The following is a 16,566-nucleotide window of genomic DNA, read 5'->3' as shown; positions in this document are numbered from 1 at the left end:
GGACGCGGGACGCGGGACGCGCGGCGCGGCTCCCCCCGCCGCTGCCCGCTCCCTGCCCTTCCCGCGGGCACAGCTGTGGGGCGGGCGGGGACGAGAAGGAAGCGGTGGGGAGCCTGGCTTCGGGGCGGCGGGAGCCGGTGGGGGCCCGGCGAGGAGGGCTAGAGGTGGCGGGGCCCGGCGAGGCCACGATGAAGCCGAGCGGCGAGGACCAGGCGGCGCCCGCCGGGGGCCCCTGGGAGGACTGCTTCGAGGCGGCCGTGCAGCTGGCGCTGCGGGCGGGACAGGTGAGCAGCGCGGCCCTCTTCCCCCGCCCGGCAGGGTCCTGGCGAGCACAGCCCCAGCGGGCCGGGCCGGGCGGCGCCCTGGCCGCTGGGTGCCCACTCGAAACTTCGCAAAGTCCGAGCAGAAGTCCTGTGGGACGGAAGGGACCCTCCGGGGCTCGGGGCAGCCGGGCCGGCACAGCGTGCTGCCGCGGGTCTGGCTGACCCGGGGGAGCGGCCCCCGGGTGCGGAGTGGGTCCCGCGAGGCCAGACCGCGTGCGGTGGGCGTCTGGTATCCGCGGACCGAGTGTGCTAGGGCGTGATATGGTGAAAGGAGTCTTTGTGTTGGTTTACTGCACGAACCGTCCCTTTACCTTCTCCATCCCAGGAGCCAGGAGAGGTAAGCACCTCTTTCTCCTCACCCGTGAAGCATGCCCGACACGGCCGCTCTCCTTTGGCAGTTGAATGTCTAACTGTAGGTGACTTGACCTTTGCGTCGCAGAGAGTAGGTTGGAATATATTGGCTATGCAAATCCTTCCTGGGATTTAAAAAGCCCTCCCAGGCTTGAATGCCGCAGCTGTTTGTTTTTAAGGACCTTTGAATAGATCCTGTGCCAGGACGTGGGTGTGGTTGGCCCGAGGTTTAAACCCGTGCTGCAGGAGATCTGGCGGGCTTACCATTTGATGGTCTTTCCTCAAGCATCTCGAATCTGTACCTACTCGGGCCCACAGCTGGAAAGTGGTTCCACTCAGTGTTTGGAGGAGCTTGTTACACTGACCAGAAGAAGGATGAAAATCAAGCAGCATAGGTAAAGAGAACCTGCGGCGAGTTTGAAAAGGGAGTGCAGCTCCTCTTTTCTCACTTTGATTTTTTCGTTTTGTTCCCCACCTTTTCCTCAGTACCCCCAAGCAACGCCTGACACATTGTAGGTTCGAAGTCCTTGTGCAGTGAATGAGTGGCGGTGGTTATCCCAGGGCGGTCAGGGTCAGGTTAGAGTGAGGAGATGGCTTACTCCTGCCTTGTTAAGGTACACGATTGCATTCTGGTGATTTGGGGGTGAAGATGGACAGAAGTAGCAGTGTGAGCAGATTGACTTTTTATATCCAAACAGCATTTTCTTTTTCAGCAACATGAAAATGCTCTGCTGGTTTTTCCTAGGTGTTAAAGTCAGGCTGTTACCAACCCTGAATTTGTCCTGTTTTCGGTGGGCAGTGCTTTATCTTGGTGTGAATCCTCTAATCCTTTAAAAGTTAATTTCTACGCTTGAGTAGACAATGTGTCGGAGGGCCCTTCCTCTGTGGTTTGAAGGACGCAAGATTCAGCCTATCAGGAAGGCAGGGTTTGAAAGGTGGGGTGTGAAACTTCACCCTGTGGCTCTGTCGCCTTTCCTTCCTATAGGAAAAGGAGGACCCCAAAACTTAAGTGCTAGAATGCTGAAGTTTGTAGCTGCAGGACAAACATTCTTGCTGGAAAGTAGATCCAGTGTGTGCAGGGAGCACTTGCTCTCCCCCTCCTTCCCTCTCAGGCCCCTCACTCCTTCCCAGAGTGATCATCGTGAGGATATGTAGTAACTTTTAAGTTACACCATAAAACTCTTCTTCCTTGAGGCTTTAAAGAGAAGACAGCTTAGGATTCTGACACTACACTGTAAACCCTGGTGAGTTGTTATGGGTTTCTATGGTTTTTCAAATTTAAATCCTTAAAGAAACAGAAGTGTCTTTTTTTATACATTTATCTTGAACAGATGCTTATATAGAACTGCAGTGTGGCAGGCACAATCCTAAGGGTCTTATTAAGAAATATCTTAAGTTTTCACGACTTGCCAACAACAAAAAAAACCTTTTTTTTGAGAGTGGGGGAGGGGTAAAATAAGGATTCTGCTATTAGGAGTCCGGTCAGGGAGCCCAGAGTCCTGGGCATTATGCGATGCTTCCTGCCTGCCGGGCAGTGGAGGGGAGAGTGGCTGGAATGGTCTATGGCTGGAACAAACAGAAGCCACACAAGGTCATTGCAACCTGTGTAAAGTGGGACAGATTGTCTTAATAATGTTCTCACAGGAATGGGGTGCTGATTGGAGAAAATCTGACTTTTAGCCCAGAGGATAGCCCAAAGAGGGATGAAAAGGTAGTTAGTGGTGATCCTTTTCCGAATCCTCTTTAGCTAAAGGAGTATTTGGCATACAGTGGCCTTGTGGCCCAACATGCCCACCCCCTCACCAGTACCCAAAGTTCTGCTATTTTATTAAGTTTGTTCCTCTCAGCTGCTCTTGAGACAGTTCCGTGGGCTGAATTCCCGAGTCCTGAGGGTCCTATATGCTGAAGGTAGAGTTGGGGGGACGCGGGTGGGGAGGACTATCAATGCCTTTCATCTTTCAGACATAGGTTTGGGTCAGGGCAGCCCTATACACTTTGCTGCCAACGCCCTGTCACCCCATCCTGAGAGGTCTCCACAGAAGCAACCTGCCCCAAAGTGCTGCCCTCTGCACAATGGCCTCCCTGGCTCCTCCTCCCTTCTTCCTTGCCTCTCCACCACCGGTTCCTGCCCTGCCCCACCACCCCTGCTGGGGCCACTGCACCAGCCCCTCCCCAGCTGTGGGGCTTTGGGGGAAGGAGTGACTTTAGCCCCACCGCTATCACCACCACAAATACAAATAGTAATGTTCATCGAAATGGGTGTTTATCATCTTTGATGTGTGACCAGAAGTATCTTAGAAAACTGCTTTTTTTCATTGTCCGGTAGGAGTAAGATCCTGGTTTTGTTGAACACGAGAAGCCTAGACGATTTCGGAGCCTTCTTCAAGAAAAAGAAATACAAAATTACAAATTCAAAATTAGATATAAACACTATTTAGAATAAGAAAAATCGCAACAGTATAAATTTTAAGATGCTAACAAATAAAATGCATAAAAGTAATCCTTTAGCTGCTTCTCAATCTTCTGTACTACTTTTTTTCACATTTTTGGCTTCATGCTCTTTGTGCCTTCGAATGACAAGGATTTTTGTGGTGTTTTCTATGGAGCCCATAGAACGATAAGTTCAGGCTTTCCTGTGGGCTGACTAATTGAAATTGATTACTGATAGTTTAGAAAAGTGTACTTAGGCTTCACACTTATTATTGGATAGGGTTATATAGATTTTTAGGATTGCCATTAAATTTGAGAATCCTGTCAATTTTCTTTTATATGTTAGTTGTAAGAGATGGAAGAATTTTCTGCAGACTGGCTTCTAGTTCCACGTGGTTGCTTATTTCTTTCATGATCCCGTGTGCCAGTTGCCACAGCTCATGTACACATGCTCCTCTGCCCTGCCCTTTATGTCCCCAGGCCAAGTCACTCGGCGTGGTGGACAGTAGAAGCATTTCTGGAAGCCATTCCTACATAGGATGGCTAATAATAACTTACAGACAGGTGTGACGGCAAACCCCACAGATATTTCCCATCAAGCCCAAAGTAAATTTCATTTCCACTCAACTTGCCTATAGCCAAAAATGCCAGGACCCACTCCGGTGCCACCTGACACAAAAATATAATGGAGGTCGTAGTGGAAAGAGACAGTGGTTACATCTGCAGTTAGAATAGCTGACTTTTGCACACTTGAAAAAGGTGTTCCTGTGTGACCACGTGAACACTGTTCCAAGGACCTTCGCAGAGCCTCAGGGAGGGCCAGAGCCTTGGAGCCCAAGCTCCGTTAGCTTTACAATAAATTCATCTCTGTTTACTGGTAACAAGATCTCAGGACAAGACAGGAAAACAAAAGCCCAGATCCACCCTCGCTCAGGACTCCAGACCTCTAGGCTCTCCAGTTGGCCTTACGTACCCTGCGGGTGCTGCTTCCCAAAGCCCAGTCTTGGGAAGTCGGCTGCTGTCCCCGTAGCCCCTGCATGGACCAGCCCTTTGGCCAGACTGAACTACTTGGCGTTTTCAAAACACACATTGCCTTTTCCTGCTTTTCTTAGGCTCCTTGAAAACTGTACCTTCCCTCCAGGGTTCGGTTACCCAACCCTTTCTTCACGGACCTTCCCGTGTGACCTCCCTCATCTTTCCTGTGCTGCGTCCCAGCTCTGTGCCTGGTCGGGTTGGTGTGCTTCCCCACACTGTGCTGAGGTGCGTGCTCTCTGGCCCCCTCTGACTCCCCAGGGAAGAGAGCACCCATCGGTGGGCCCTGCCGCAGTATAACTCCCTTGTCTGGCTGGCTTTGCCCACACAGTGTTGTTTTTGATTTGGGATTTTAATTTTTATCAGGTATTCATACAGGGAACTTGATCAGCGTAACACTCCTGAGAGGAATGTGATGGGAGCAGCAGTGCCCTGTCCCTCATCTCCTCGTGCTGCTCCCCAGACATCACTGTTTGCCATTTTCTGAGAGTTCCAGCTGTCTTCTCAATCACAGGCTTCCACCGCTCGTCCTCGGGTCCTCTGTTTCAGACACCGTGTTTGTTCCGATGTGTGGCTACATTACCTGATTGGTTCCATCGTCACCCATGCTCACATTCTGATGACCCACAATTGTAATGCCTGGGTGAGCCGGGTCTATAGTTGTATTGCATATTTTCTTTCTTACGCAACTTGTATTTCCCTTAAAAAAAAAAAAAAGTTGTGTTTTGTTTTCATTTGCTTAGCTTTCTGAGTACCTACCAGCAGTCATCTTCCAACTTCCCAACAGAATTTTTAAAGATCTCCTCAGTGTGGTCAAACTCGCCAGGTTCATTGCTGTGGAGAAGCGGTGCTCGCATGTTCACATGCATCAGAAGCACCTGGAAGGCTTGTTAAGGTAGCCTCAGTTCTATCTCCAGAGTTTCGGATCCACTAGGTGAGGAGGTGAGGAGCCGGATGGAGAATTAGCATTTCTACCAAGCTCCCAGCTGATACTGATGCTTCTGGTCTGTAGATGCACGTTGAGAACCACCGCTGTATTTTGTTATGTGCGTAAATGACTGTTTATTCAGCTCTTGAGGAAACTTTGGATAATGTCCAGCTTGGAGTCATTATGGATAATGTTGCTATGAACATTCCTGCACATGTCTTTTGGTTATCTACGTATGCATTTCTGCTGGGGATTTTTAAATACTTTAATATTTAATATAATAACAATTTAATAATAATAGTGATAATAAATGATAAAAATAAATAATAAATTAATAACAATAATAAGTGAAATTATTGTTGTGTCATCAGGTATGAAATGGTGGCTGTACTAATTTCCACTCCTCCCAGCACGGGTTAGGGCTCCTATTGCTTCACATCTTGGATAGCACTTGGTATTGTCTGTCTTTTCCATTGTAGCCATTCTGATGGGTTTGGAGTAGTATTTCATTGTTTTAATTTGCATGTCCCATGTGACTAATGAACCTAAGTGCCTTTTCATGTGTTGCTTGGCTTGGCTATCTCCTGTTTTTACAGTGGTACTAAAATGCTGATTAGAAATGTATTCACCCACTGAACAAATACTTACTGAGTACCTCTGGAAAGGACTGTACCTTTACTCTGAGTGTGATAACGAAGTCCGGGCAGTCCTGTTGGGGCCCTGCAGGGCGGTGGGGAGTCCGCCCCGGCTGCTGTGTGGGGCCCTACAGCTCCATGGGGGACCAGAATGCGATATCTGATAGGAAGCTGTTCACACAGTGCACATGAGAAATGAGGGTGGACTGTCTGGGCTGTAGCAAAGAAGGCGGTAGAACAGCTGCATTTCCAAGGCTGAGGCTGCCAGGCTTGCTGTTGGAGAGGAGGCAGTGGGGGGGGGCAGGGATGCCTTCAAGGGTTCAGGCCTGCAAAACTGGTTGAATGGATTCGCCATCTGCCAAGGTGGGGAAGAGGAACAGGTTTGGAGATGGAAGTCAAGTGTGTTTCAAGCACGTCAGGCTTGAATTGCCAGTGGATTTTGGTGTTGAGTTTGCATCCAGAGTTCAGCGGAGAGGTTGAGGGTGGAGACACCAGTTGGGGAGCCCTTGGCCTGGGATGGGATTTGAGGCCAGGTCCCTAGACCAGGAGAGAGCAGGTTTGTCCACTACCCACGGACTCTACCTTAGGGTGATCCTAAGTCAAGCTCCTGGATCCTTTCTGGAAGATTCCCAGATGTCAGCATGTGGAGGTCTTGGGTCACTCATTTTTTTTTTTTTTTTGTCAGAAGAAACTCCCTGCTTCTCTCCTGCCAGGGCTTAGTGTGCCGGCCACTGGAGGAAGAGACGTAGTGGGTGGAGATTTCCCCACTGCCCACCTTCCATCCCTCGCCTCCCCTGGCCCCAGGCGGCATTTTGTGCCCCAGGTCCAGGCCTCCGGGTTCTGCTTAGCTCCACAGGGTGGGGTCAGCCTGCACTTAGAATTGTAAAACTTCCACCAACGTTGGAAACATCAGCCAAGACAGAACTCCCAAGGCACAACTGTCAGGTGCAGAGTAGCAGCTGCTCTTTTTGGGGACACATGCGGTCCAAGTGTCCAGGGCCCACCCTCCCTGACCCTGTGTTTGAGGCCAACTGGCCGTTTTCCCTGTCCGCTGGTGTAGGGAAAGAGGCTTGCTTCTTATGCCCACTTTGCTATCAGGAGCGGGGGTGGGGAGTGAGAAGGAGCTGTTTGCTTTGTGTCAGAGGCATTTGCATCTGCTGGAGGGAGGAGCCCCTGAAATCCCCCATCTTCCTAAAGGGGTGGAAGCAAAGGCTGGTGTCACTCCCACGCGGAGGTGAATCAGCCTCTGTGGCCCTGAGATCTTTACTTGGTAACCCAAATGGAGCACTCGTTAGTGGAGATGACAGTCTTTGGGAAGGGAGAGTAGGCTGAAATCTTACCCCTTAGCCAGAGCATGGAAACGATGCTGGTGAGTTCCAGCACTGCTCACCCCCCTGCCCCAGCCCTAGGCATGGGGGGCTGGCTGGAGGAGCTCAGCCCTGAGACCCTGAGGGAAGAGAGGAGAAAGGGACTATTTTCCCCCCCAAGGAACTTCTAAAGAAAACTTTAAAGAGTAAAATAATTATAAATTCACAGGTAATTGCAGAAACAGTACAGAGAGGTCTAGTTTCTGATTTCATTCAGTTTCTCCTGGTGGTTATATTTCCACATCATAGAATATTACATAGGAACAAAAAAGGGTGAACTATTGGTGCACCCAACAACTTGGATGGATCTCTGAGTGAAAAAACTCGAGTTTCAAAAGGTCAGTTAATGTACGATTCCATTCATGTAACATTCCCCAAACAACAAAATTACAAAGATGGAGAAGAAATTCGTGGTTATCAGTGAGTAGGGATCACGTGAGGAAGGGGGCAGGGTGAGGAGTGTGACTATGACAGCAGGAGGGAGATGTTTGTGTTGAGGCAATGGCTCTGTCTTGATTGGGTGTGGTTCCGTGAATCAACACATGCGGTCAAAGGGTGTCCAGCTACAGCCCCCATTTTACCAATGTCAGTTTTTAAATTTGGTATTACACCATAGTTCTCTAAAGTATAACCATCAGGACTCCTCCCTCTTTCTCGGCCTCATTAGGCTGGAACTGAAGGCTGGCGGGCTCACATTTTTCTCCCATGGGAGATGAGGGAAGAATTCAGCTGAGCGGCGGTGTCACCAGTTTCAGGGTCTCTGTGTCCACTGTCCAGCTCCCAAACCCAGGGGCCCAGGGTAGTGCCTGGGCTACCTGGGAGGTCCACTCCGCAAGAAGTGGGCATTGCGGCCTCCACCCCCACCCGTAGGCCTCCTGGGACAGAGGCCTAAGCTGATGATCACAGTAGTACGCAGGATGGCTGTGGTGGCAGTCTTCCCAGGCCCTGCAAGATGGAACAACTTCCTGAAAGGAGTCATACCTGCGCTGTGACTTTAGAAGGAAAAGCAGGATTCACTAGAGAAGTTGGGTGACAGGCTTGGAGAGGGGAGGGGGAGGGAAAGGGGTCAGGGCAGAGAGAGAAGATGGACACCCCGAGGGGAGAAAGCCAAGGGCGGCACTCAGGAACGGCAAGGAGGGCCCCTTGGCTAAAGCTTGAGATGGAAGAGGAGAGTCAGGCCAGTGGGTGGGCAAGGTGTGTGTGTGGGGGGGCACAAGGAGGCCCTCACTGGAGGGTGGGGTTGCAGAAGGGTGTCATGCTCAGACTGACCAAGGTGAGTCTCCATGATGGTGTGGTGGGTGGCCTTGGCCATGAATTGTAAGGTGATGGAGACCTCATTGTGGAGAGCCTGTGGGTTTCTGGCTCAAGCAGCTGGGTCGATTCCATTCCTTGAGAACTCCACACCGAACAGGGACTAGGGAATCCCTGGGGGGGTCGGCTCTAGTCAACGATGGATGATTGGGAATGCCTGCTGTGGAATCCCTTTTCCTGCACTTACAGCTGCGACCATGGGCAACTGTCCTCATTTCTTTGTGCCTCAGTTTCCTCATCTTTTTTTTTTTTAAAGATTTTATTTATTTATTTATTTATTTGACAGAGAGAGAGGGACAGCCAGCGAGAGAGGGAGCACAAGCAGGGGGAGTGGGAGAGGAAGAAGCAGGTTCCTAGCAGAGGAGCCCGATGTGGGGCTCGAACCCAGAACGCTGGGATCACGCCCTGAGCCAAAGGCAGACGCTTAACGACTGCACCACCCAGGTGCCCCTCAGTTTCCTCATCTTGAACATGAGAAGAAAATTCTTACTGTGTCAGAGTTAGTGCGAGGGTCTCCTGGTTGGTCTGCGTGAATTGCTTGGAATGGCGCCGGGACAGAGTGAGCCCTCAGCAGGGGTGAGTGCCAGCACGGCGATGACCCGGCAACAGGGATGCAGTAGGTGGGGTCCTGGGAGCAGCCCCTGCTGGCAGGGCCCAGCCTGAGATCTTGGACTCTTGTAAGGAATGGCCTGAGGTGGAGAGGGTCAGGTGACACAAAAAAGGCAGCTGAGGTGTGGGCGAGGGTGTCTCCAGGATGTGGCACACGAGGTGGCCAGGTGCCCAGTGGGGCTGGCTTGGAGGCTTGCTGGGGTGCAAGGAAGACAATTGGCAGGGGGCTGACAGGAGTTTAGAAAGTAGAGATGGCAAGTTGGAGGAAGCTTCGCCATGAAGCTAAAGAGGGAGGCAGTTATCCTGGAGAGCTTTAAGACTCGCTGGCCTGTGAGCCCCGGAGAATCTGGTATCCACGTTCCACTTCTGCTTTAACCAGCACCTTCTCTTTCCCGTGATTAAGGTTCACTTGTGAGGTATTAGCAGATATTAACTACTGACCCCTATGCTACATGATAGCCAAGTGGAATTCACTTTGTAGGTTTTACTGATTGTCCCATGTATTAGGGGTCTCCAGAGAAACAGAGCCAACCAGAGGCCAGCAAGTTCTGGTGGGCTGGCAGGCTGGAGACAGACCCAGGGAGAGCCAGTGACCTGCTCAAAAGCCATAGGCAGGAGGAGCCGATGTTGTGGATGAAGTGAACGGTAGGTAGTCTGCTGGAGCGTTCTCTCTCGGAAGCATAAAGCTTTTCCCTCTATTCAGGCCTTCCACTAATTGGATGAGGCCCACCTATATTACAAAGGGCAGTCTGCTTTCCTGGTTAAAGTGTTAATCTCATCCAAAAACACCCTTGCACAAAAACCCAGACTACCGTGGCCGTCAAGTTGACACATAAAATAAGCCATCACATCACACTCACTTGTGCTCGAATCTGTCTAGAACCTGAAATGTGCAGACAGTGTCGTCAGGACTACATCCCCAGTAGCCATGTTTTCTCAGCCCAACAGAGGAAAGACCTGTTGCCTCTCGGAAGCCCCACTTCTGGCAGAACTCTCTAGATGTGCTGTTCCCCGGGCTCTGGGGCACACACAGGTTGCTCTGGGGTCTTGGAGACTAACTGTACGGGAGGCTTGGGGACAGGAAATCAGGATGGCATACAGACAGGAAGGAGGCTTCCGGGCAGGACCCTGAATGATGCCATTGACACTGAAGGAGATGGCATTCCTTCTTTTCGATTTGAAATTCAGGCGTCAGTGGCTAAAAGCCCGTGTTTTCTGTGTTAAACGTTAACGGAATGTTATCCGGAGGGAAAGACTCCGGCCGGGAGGTCTGTGGGGTGTATGCTTCATTAGTGAGTAGCTGAAAAACATTAATTAAAAAACAGCATACGCTGACTTACTGCTGGCAGAATGAGAATGTTTACAATTTCTAAGAGCGAAAATAGCCGTGGTAGAGGGCCGTGGCGGGGAACTGTCCTGGCAGCCCTGGGGGCCATCCCCCTGTGGATGGGCCTGTATCGAGAGGCCAGGCTGTTTGAAAAAATACAGCACTCTCTCACCGCTATCCCTTGAGTGTAGAACATATATGAATTAAACTTTTCTTTTCTTTCTTTTCTTTTTTTTCTTAAAGATTTTATTTATTTATTTGACAGAGAGACAGCCAGCAAGAGAGGGAACACAAGCAGGGGGAGTGGGAGAGGAAGAAGCAGGCTCATAGCGGACGAGCCTGATGTGGGGCTTGATCCCATAACGCCAGGATTACGCCCTGGGCCGAAGGCAGACGCTTAACCACTGTGCCACCCAGGCGCCCCTGAATTAAACTTTTCTTAACCTAGTATTTTGTCATCCCATCTGAGATCTGTACATGGCGTACAAGTTTTGGTTTTTTTGTCATAAATCATTAAGTTCTGTCAGCTATTTGCTTTCAGAAACAACAGAGTGGCACAGGTCTTTGTGTATACCATTCCGTGTCCCAAGACCTTTACAGAGGATTCCTCGTTTCATTCCTACAACCACCCAATGCCTGAGGTGCGACTGTTACTACAGATGAGGGAACCAGGGCTCTGGGAAAGCTCAGTGATTCCACATCCCCGCCCCCCACAACCCCCCCGCAGTCTCCCAGGTGGAATTCAGATCCGTTGATTCCAAACTGGGGAGGGGGGGATCGTCTATGCTCCCTACCGATCCTATGAAATGGGTCCAAGCAGGAATTGCATTCCACATGGGAATTTTTCATGTGCGTTTCCTCCCCAAAGAACTAGAAGGACTAGAGTTTCCTAGTGCTGGGCAACTGAGAGGAGGCTAGTTTCCATACAGCTTCCCCACGCACTTGAAAATCCCGCCTGAGTTTGTAAAGTCCCATTACACTGCCTGTTGCCTTGCTGCGCCTGGGACCTGGAGCCTGGGGGGCAGGGTAGGGCCTGCTTAGTGAGGGGGGGCTGGGTCCTGGAGCTGCCACGAAGGATGGCAGAGCCCTCCAGAAGCATCTAGTGTGTGAGACTGGGCAGTGCCTTCCAGTGATGTTTGTGCACAGCCACTGAGATGTGCCTGGTGCTACAGGAACCACGAGCCAAGAGGAAGGGCCTCACCCAGGGTGAGTGGGCGGAGGGCTCTGCCCGTGGCTTCCTGGAGGAGCCGGGCCCGGAGCAGGGTCCCCAAGGACAAATGGGGTCGGCATTGCAGGAGGAAGGAACATCGTGTCCAAAGACAAGGTTGTGGAAGGGAGAACAGCAGAGAGTGACTGAGCATAGCAAGCGGGACAAGTGCCCCCCAGGCTGGCCACAGAGGTCCTAACCCACAGGACATGAGCCTGCCATCCTCTTGGGGGGCCCAACAAGCCACAGGGGTTGCCAGGAGATAGACCTCCTTTCCGGAGAGGCTGCTGTGCTCATGGACAGCGCCTCGAAGGAGCCAGGCAGAAGGAGGTTTGGAGGCTGAGCGAGCGACACAGGCAGGAGATGGCGGGCAATGGGAGAAAGGTTAGCAGTTTGGTTTTGGAAATCATTCAGAAATGGGGCCTACATATCTGGGTGTGTCACTGGATGAGAGGGAGGAGCTAAGGTGTGCCACTGGATGGGACCCAGGGCCTGAAGCAGCAGCAGTGGGTGTGAGAGAGAGAGGACCAGCCACAGCACCCCTCTGCAAGTCGCCAGTGAACACAGATGGCGGTGTGGCCTGCCCTGGCGCTGCGACACGGGCGCATGCAAGCTCCGTGGCTTTCCTCGTGACACATGCCCACATCGAAGTGATCATGGCACAAGAGTAATAAACATTAATAGACAGAGACAAGAAATACTTTGAAAAAGCACATGATTTGATACTCTCCTCTTGAATCCATAAATCTCTCTCCTTTGCGTGATTTGTAGTGAGGGGCCTGGGCCCTCCAGAAAGTGTGCCCAGATGACATCAGCCCTTCCCCAAACTGCCCACACAGGTCCCTGAGCATGCAGGTCCTCAGCACGCCAGAGTCGGGTGTACTTGGGATCTGGAAGACCAAATGCACAGATACCAGGGCCGTCAGAGACAGCTTCACAAGAACACTTGGAAAAGTCTTCCCGCTCGAGTTACCTAGGAGCTCAGCGTGTGGCAGCCAGGAAATCTTCATTCAGATGTCCCCCAAGACCTGACCGTGTAGCAGGGCACAACATCTGCCCATGGGAGGTGGATACAGAGACAGGGCAGAAGGGGCTCCCTCACCGGCGTGGACCGATGTGGAATCCCGAGAGGCCGGCTGTGTGGTTTGCACAAGTGCCCTAGCAGCAGGCTGAGAGGGCCGACGCCGCTCTGCTTCTCCAAGTCACTCAGGGACCCACATTCCTTATCTCTTGTTGCTTGAAGGAGGTGCTGTCTTCCCACATGACCAAAGCTGACCTCTCACCACAGCCACATCGCTGGCTGGTGGCAAAGGGGAAAAGGACAGGAGGGAGTAGTGTGCAAACAGCGGCCTTTTAAGGGTGTGACTCAGAAGTTGCACATCCCTTCCGTTCACCTCCTCTTGGGCAGAACAGAGGGCCACGCCTCCTGCACGAGAAGCAGGGAGCACAGTGTGGACTGTTGAGCCTTGCTAAACCTGGGGCTTTGGTTCGCGAAAGAAAGAAGAGAATACTGGCCGTTTGGGATCAGATAGTCTGTGCTAGGGATCAGCTCTCAAGAAGCTGTGCCTATGCCACCTGCGGGGGTTTTGTACCCTCAGAGTGCTAAGGAGCCATGAAGCGCATTATGCTGGGGAGACCCATGATTAAGATCCGGGGTTTAGCAAGCCCTTCTGGCTGTTGTGGGGTAAGTGGACACGGGTGTCATAAAGCAGATTTGGGGCTGGCTCCGGGAGCTGGGGCCAGTGGATGGAGGCTGGAAGAGGAGACTCCGAGCACGTTTTAACTTTCTCCCAGAGTCACCAAAACCCATAGTGAAACAAAACAAAGAGACCAAGGTGGTCATTGTTCATACAAACAGTCATGGTCCAGTTGGAGAAAATGTGCAGAATCTCTTCAAGCAGTCTGATTTTTTTTTTTTCATGATTCATAGAATTTTGTGCACCTTCTCATGCCAGGTACGATTCTAGAGGCAAGGGGCGCGGCAGGGTACCCGAGTGAACAGCTCCTGCTCTCCTGGGGAGACATACCATCAACAGAGGGACAAACTGGATAATTTCAGATGGCACGAAGTTCTGGATAGACTAGAAAATATAAAGTCCCTGGGACAGAAAGAAATTCGGTGAGGATCAGCCAGAAAACCAGAGTGGCGGAAGGATGGCGGGCATGGGGGTGGCCTGTGGGAGGTGAGATTTGTAGGTCTGGGGCTGCTTCCTAAAAGCCATGGCAGTCATCGGCAGTTCTAAGCATTAACGTGAGAGGAGCTGATGTATGTGGTAAAATCGCTCTGGTCTCACCGTAGACACTGCCGGGTGCATGGTTGCAGTCCCAGCGTTGAACTGTGTGAATGCTGACGACACACGGGGAGGGGCAAATCTAACACGAAGCCCGTGTCCCCTCAGGGTGGTGGTCCCGGGACTCGTGTGCGGCGCCGGGGCAGAACATCCCAGCCCCCTACTCCAGTGTGGCCCCCGGCATCGGTGTCACCACAGAACTTGTCAGAAATGCAAATGTCACACCTCAAACCCCACACCTACTTGACCAGTTTCCGCTTCAGCAAGACCTCAGGTGACTCATGCGCAGTGAAGCTTGAGACACTCTGGTGGCGTGTCCTCTCTCCTCTGGTGGTCTTCCTCTCTCCGTCCCTCTAACCATGTGCATACACACGGCACACACAACCACACACACTCCCTTCACAGCCCCCCCCACAGGGACCACACAGACAGCACATACGTGTGCGTATAAACACACACCACCCCCCCCCACGCACGACACCGAATTGCCATACGAGACGCAAGCACACTGCCAAATGACCTATAAATAGGAGGTCTGGACTAACCCCAAATGCAGGGATCCCTGGAGGACAAGGGAGTGCTACATGAGTTCAATTTGAGGAGCTTCAAATTTATAAACAAGAAACCTGTGGAGGTTTGTTTGGTGCCAACTTAACTTGGTGCAACTTGACGTTTTAAGGAGATGAGCGTGACAGTGCTGAGCAGGATGCTGCAAATAGAAGGGCCAGGAAGGCCCCAAGTGGCAGACAGTCTGGGGCCGGGCACAGACACGTTAATGGCTTATGCACGAGTGCTGTATGCTTTGTCTTTTGCGTTATTTACAGAATTACACTTTTCTGTAATACGTATCTGTTTGCGACCAAGATGAAAAACGGAAGGGACCCTGACCAGGCTCAGCGCAGTTGGGGCTAGCGCTAGGAGGGGGCAGTAATGTGAGGAGCATAAAGAGTGGGGATCGCTCAATGTCTTGGGGTCTCCTGCTTATTCTTTAAAACCCCACTGGCAGTCCTCCTCCTCTCTGCACACTTGGGGGTCACCTCCTGCCGTCCTCTTCACCGCGGGCGCGCAGCGCAGGCCGGACACGAAGCAGGCCCTGAGGAAACATGGCCTAAGGCGGAGGCAGAAGTCTCATGGTGGGCAAAGGATGTGGGGCCTGGGTAGCTGAGTGATTGATGGTGCTTCGGAAAGAAATGAAGGATCTTGGGGTGGTAGCCAGTTTCGGAGGAAAGTTCTGAAGTCGTTTTTAGGTGTCCTGACTTGGTCATCATGCTGAGGGAGACACTGAGTTTACAACAGACGGAAATGGAAAAGAAAGGCCTGGGCTGGAGAAGGAGTGCTTTTTATTTCACAGAGTAGACCTGGTCCTTCCCAAAGTGTCCTGTGGCTGTTGAACCATTCCACATGCTTTCCTGTTTGGGCCTTCCAGGGGGTCCTGGAGCCGGACTGGGCCGGGCAAGAGGCACCAGGAGGCCCCCTCCGTGCCTCACCTCTGTATTTGGCCGCAGCAGGTTTGGACCGGGTAGTCTGCCTGTGAGCCCAGAGCTGGGGGTCAGCGAGGTCCTGGCACTGAAGCCAACCCGTGGGCACATCCGCCGTGGCCGGTGGTGTTGCCCTGACCAGAGCGGCAGGGAGAGCATGCCTTCCTGTTGGTGAAGTACCTCTTAACCTCTCTCAGGTCTCCCCGTTTGAACGTTTATAATCTGGATTCAAGAGCATGGGATCCACTCCATGTGGTGCATAACGTGAATTAGGGAAAATACATTTTTACAATGAAATCAAGTTCTTGGGACTCTCTGGGGGCAAAGATGTGTTAGTTAACATCATCTTACGTTGGATGAAGCTTCACGCTCTTTGGAACCACTGTTTTTCTTTTCCCTCAAAGCAGAATTGTTCCACAGGTAGGACAGGAGAGCTTCAGCAAGTGAGCCCATCTTTCTGGTGAAAGAATAGTGGGTAGTTAGGCTCCTAGATGGGTCTGATGTTCAGCCCCCACGGCCTGCCCGTGATGGAAGCAGCCAGTGGCCCTCAGAGTTGGCACACGGGACGCGAGAGCGCATTTGCCTGGGGGACCCGGGTGCTCCTCCATTTAACTACGTCCTGTACTTTCTTGTACTTTTATTTCAGATCATCAGAAAAGCCCTTTCTGAGGAGAAACGCGTCTCCACAAAAACATCAGCTGCTGACCTCGTGACAGAAACAGATCACCTCGTGGAAGGTTTAATCATTTCTGAGCTGCAGGAAAGGTTTCCATCACACAGGTAGGTGTGTTCCTACAGAAGGGACCCCAGTAACGTGCTGCCAGCGTCTGACTCAGGGCACCACACCGCTGGTCGCTGGGGGCAGATGTGACACAGGGAGCCTCACAGTCTGCTTCCCGTATTTTGATTGCATGGTAAACATAATGTTTTCATTCCTCTTACTGTCATCTTGACAGTGCTCATGGCAATCTGTTCCCTTACAAATACTGACAAGGCTCCACTTCTCTAACATGCTCAGGGGAAGTGTTCTGCTCCCCTCTGCTAAGCCATTTGACATATTTCTGGAGGGACTTGGAACAAGTAATGTTCCCTGCCTGTGTCTGTGTGGTGGCCCCGTGCAGACTTTCCAGAAGGGATGCGGCCCCAGGTCCACGCCTGTTGGTGCACCCCTGCTGGTACTCAGGGACGCTTTCTCCCCTGTCAGGCCAGCACATGCGACAGGGAAGGCTGCTCTCTGCCCTAGAAGGCCCTTATGAGGACTCCGCCTTCTTCCCTAG

At 51.8% G+C, this 16,566-nt stretch overlaps 1 protein-coding gene across 2 annotated transcripts in view; it reads left to right on the top strand.

Moving 5' to 3' along the window:
* The first annotated feature begins 6 nt into the window (after positions 1-6).
* Positions 7-16,566, top strand: part of IMPA2 (inositol monophosphatase 2) — a 79,941-nt gene continuing 63,381 nt past the window's right edge. For both annotated transcript variants that reach the window (XM_034642001.1, XM_034642000.1), the window contains exons 1-2: positions 7-284; positions 15,936-16,069. In XM_034642001.1, coding sequence (XP_034497892.1) covers positions 189-284; positions 15,936-16,069 — 230 coding nt within the window. In that variant the 5' untranslated portion in view covers positions 7-188. The remainder of the gene's footprint in view (positions 285-15,935; positions 16,070-16,566) is intronic.

The sequence above is a fragment of the Ailuropoda melanoleuca genome, chromosome 14, assembly GCF_002007445.2.
Source record: "Ailuropoda melanoleuca isolate Jingjing chromosome 14, ASM200744v2, whole genome shotgun sequence".
In the NCBI taxonomy this organism is placed as follows: Eukaryota; Metazoa; Chordata; class Mammalia; order Carnivora; family Ursidae; genus Ailuropoda; species Ailuropoda melanoleuca.
Note: the sequence above shows the minus strand (reverse complement) of the source record. Positions and strands in the feature narration are given on the sequence as shown.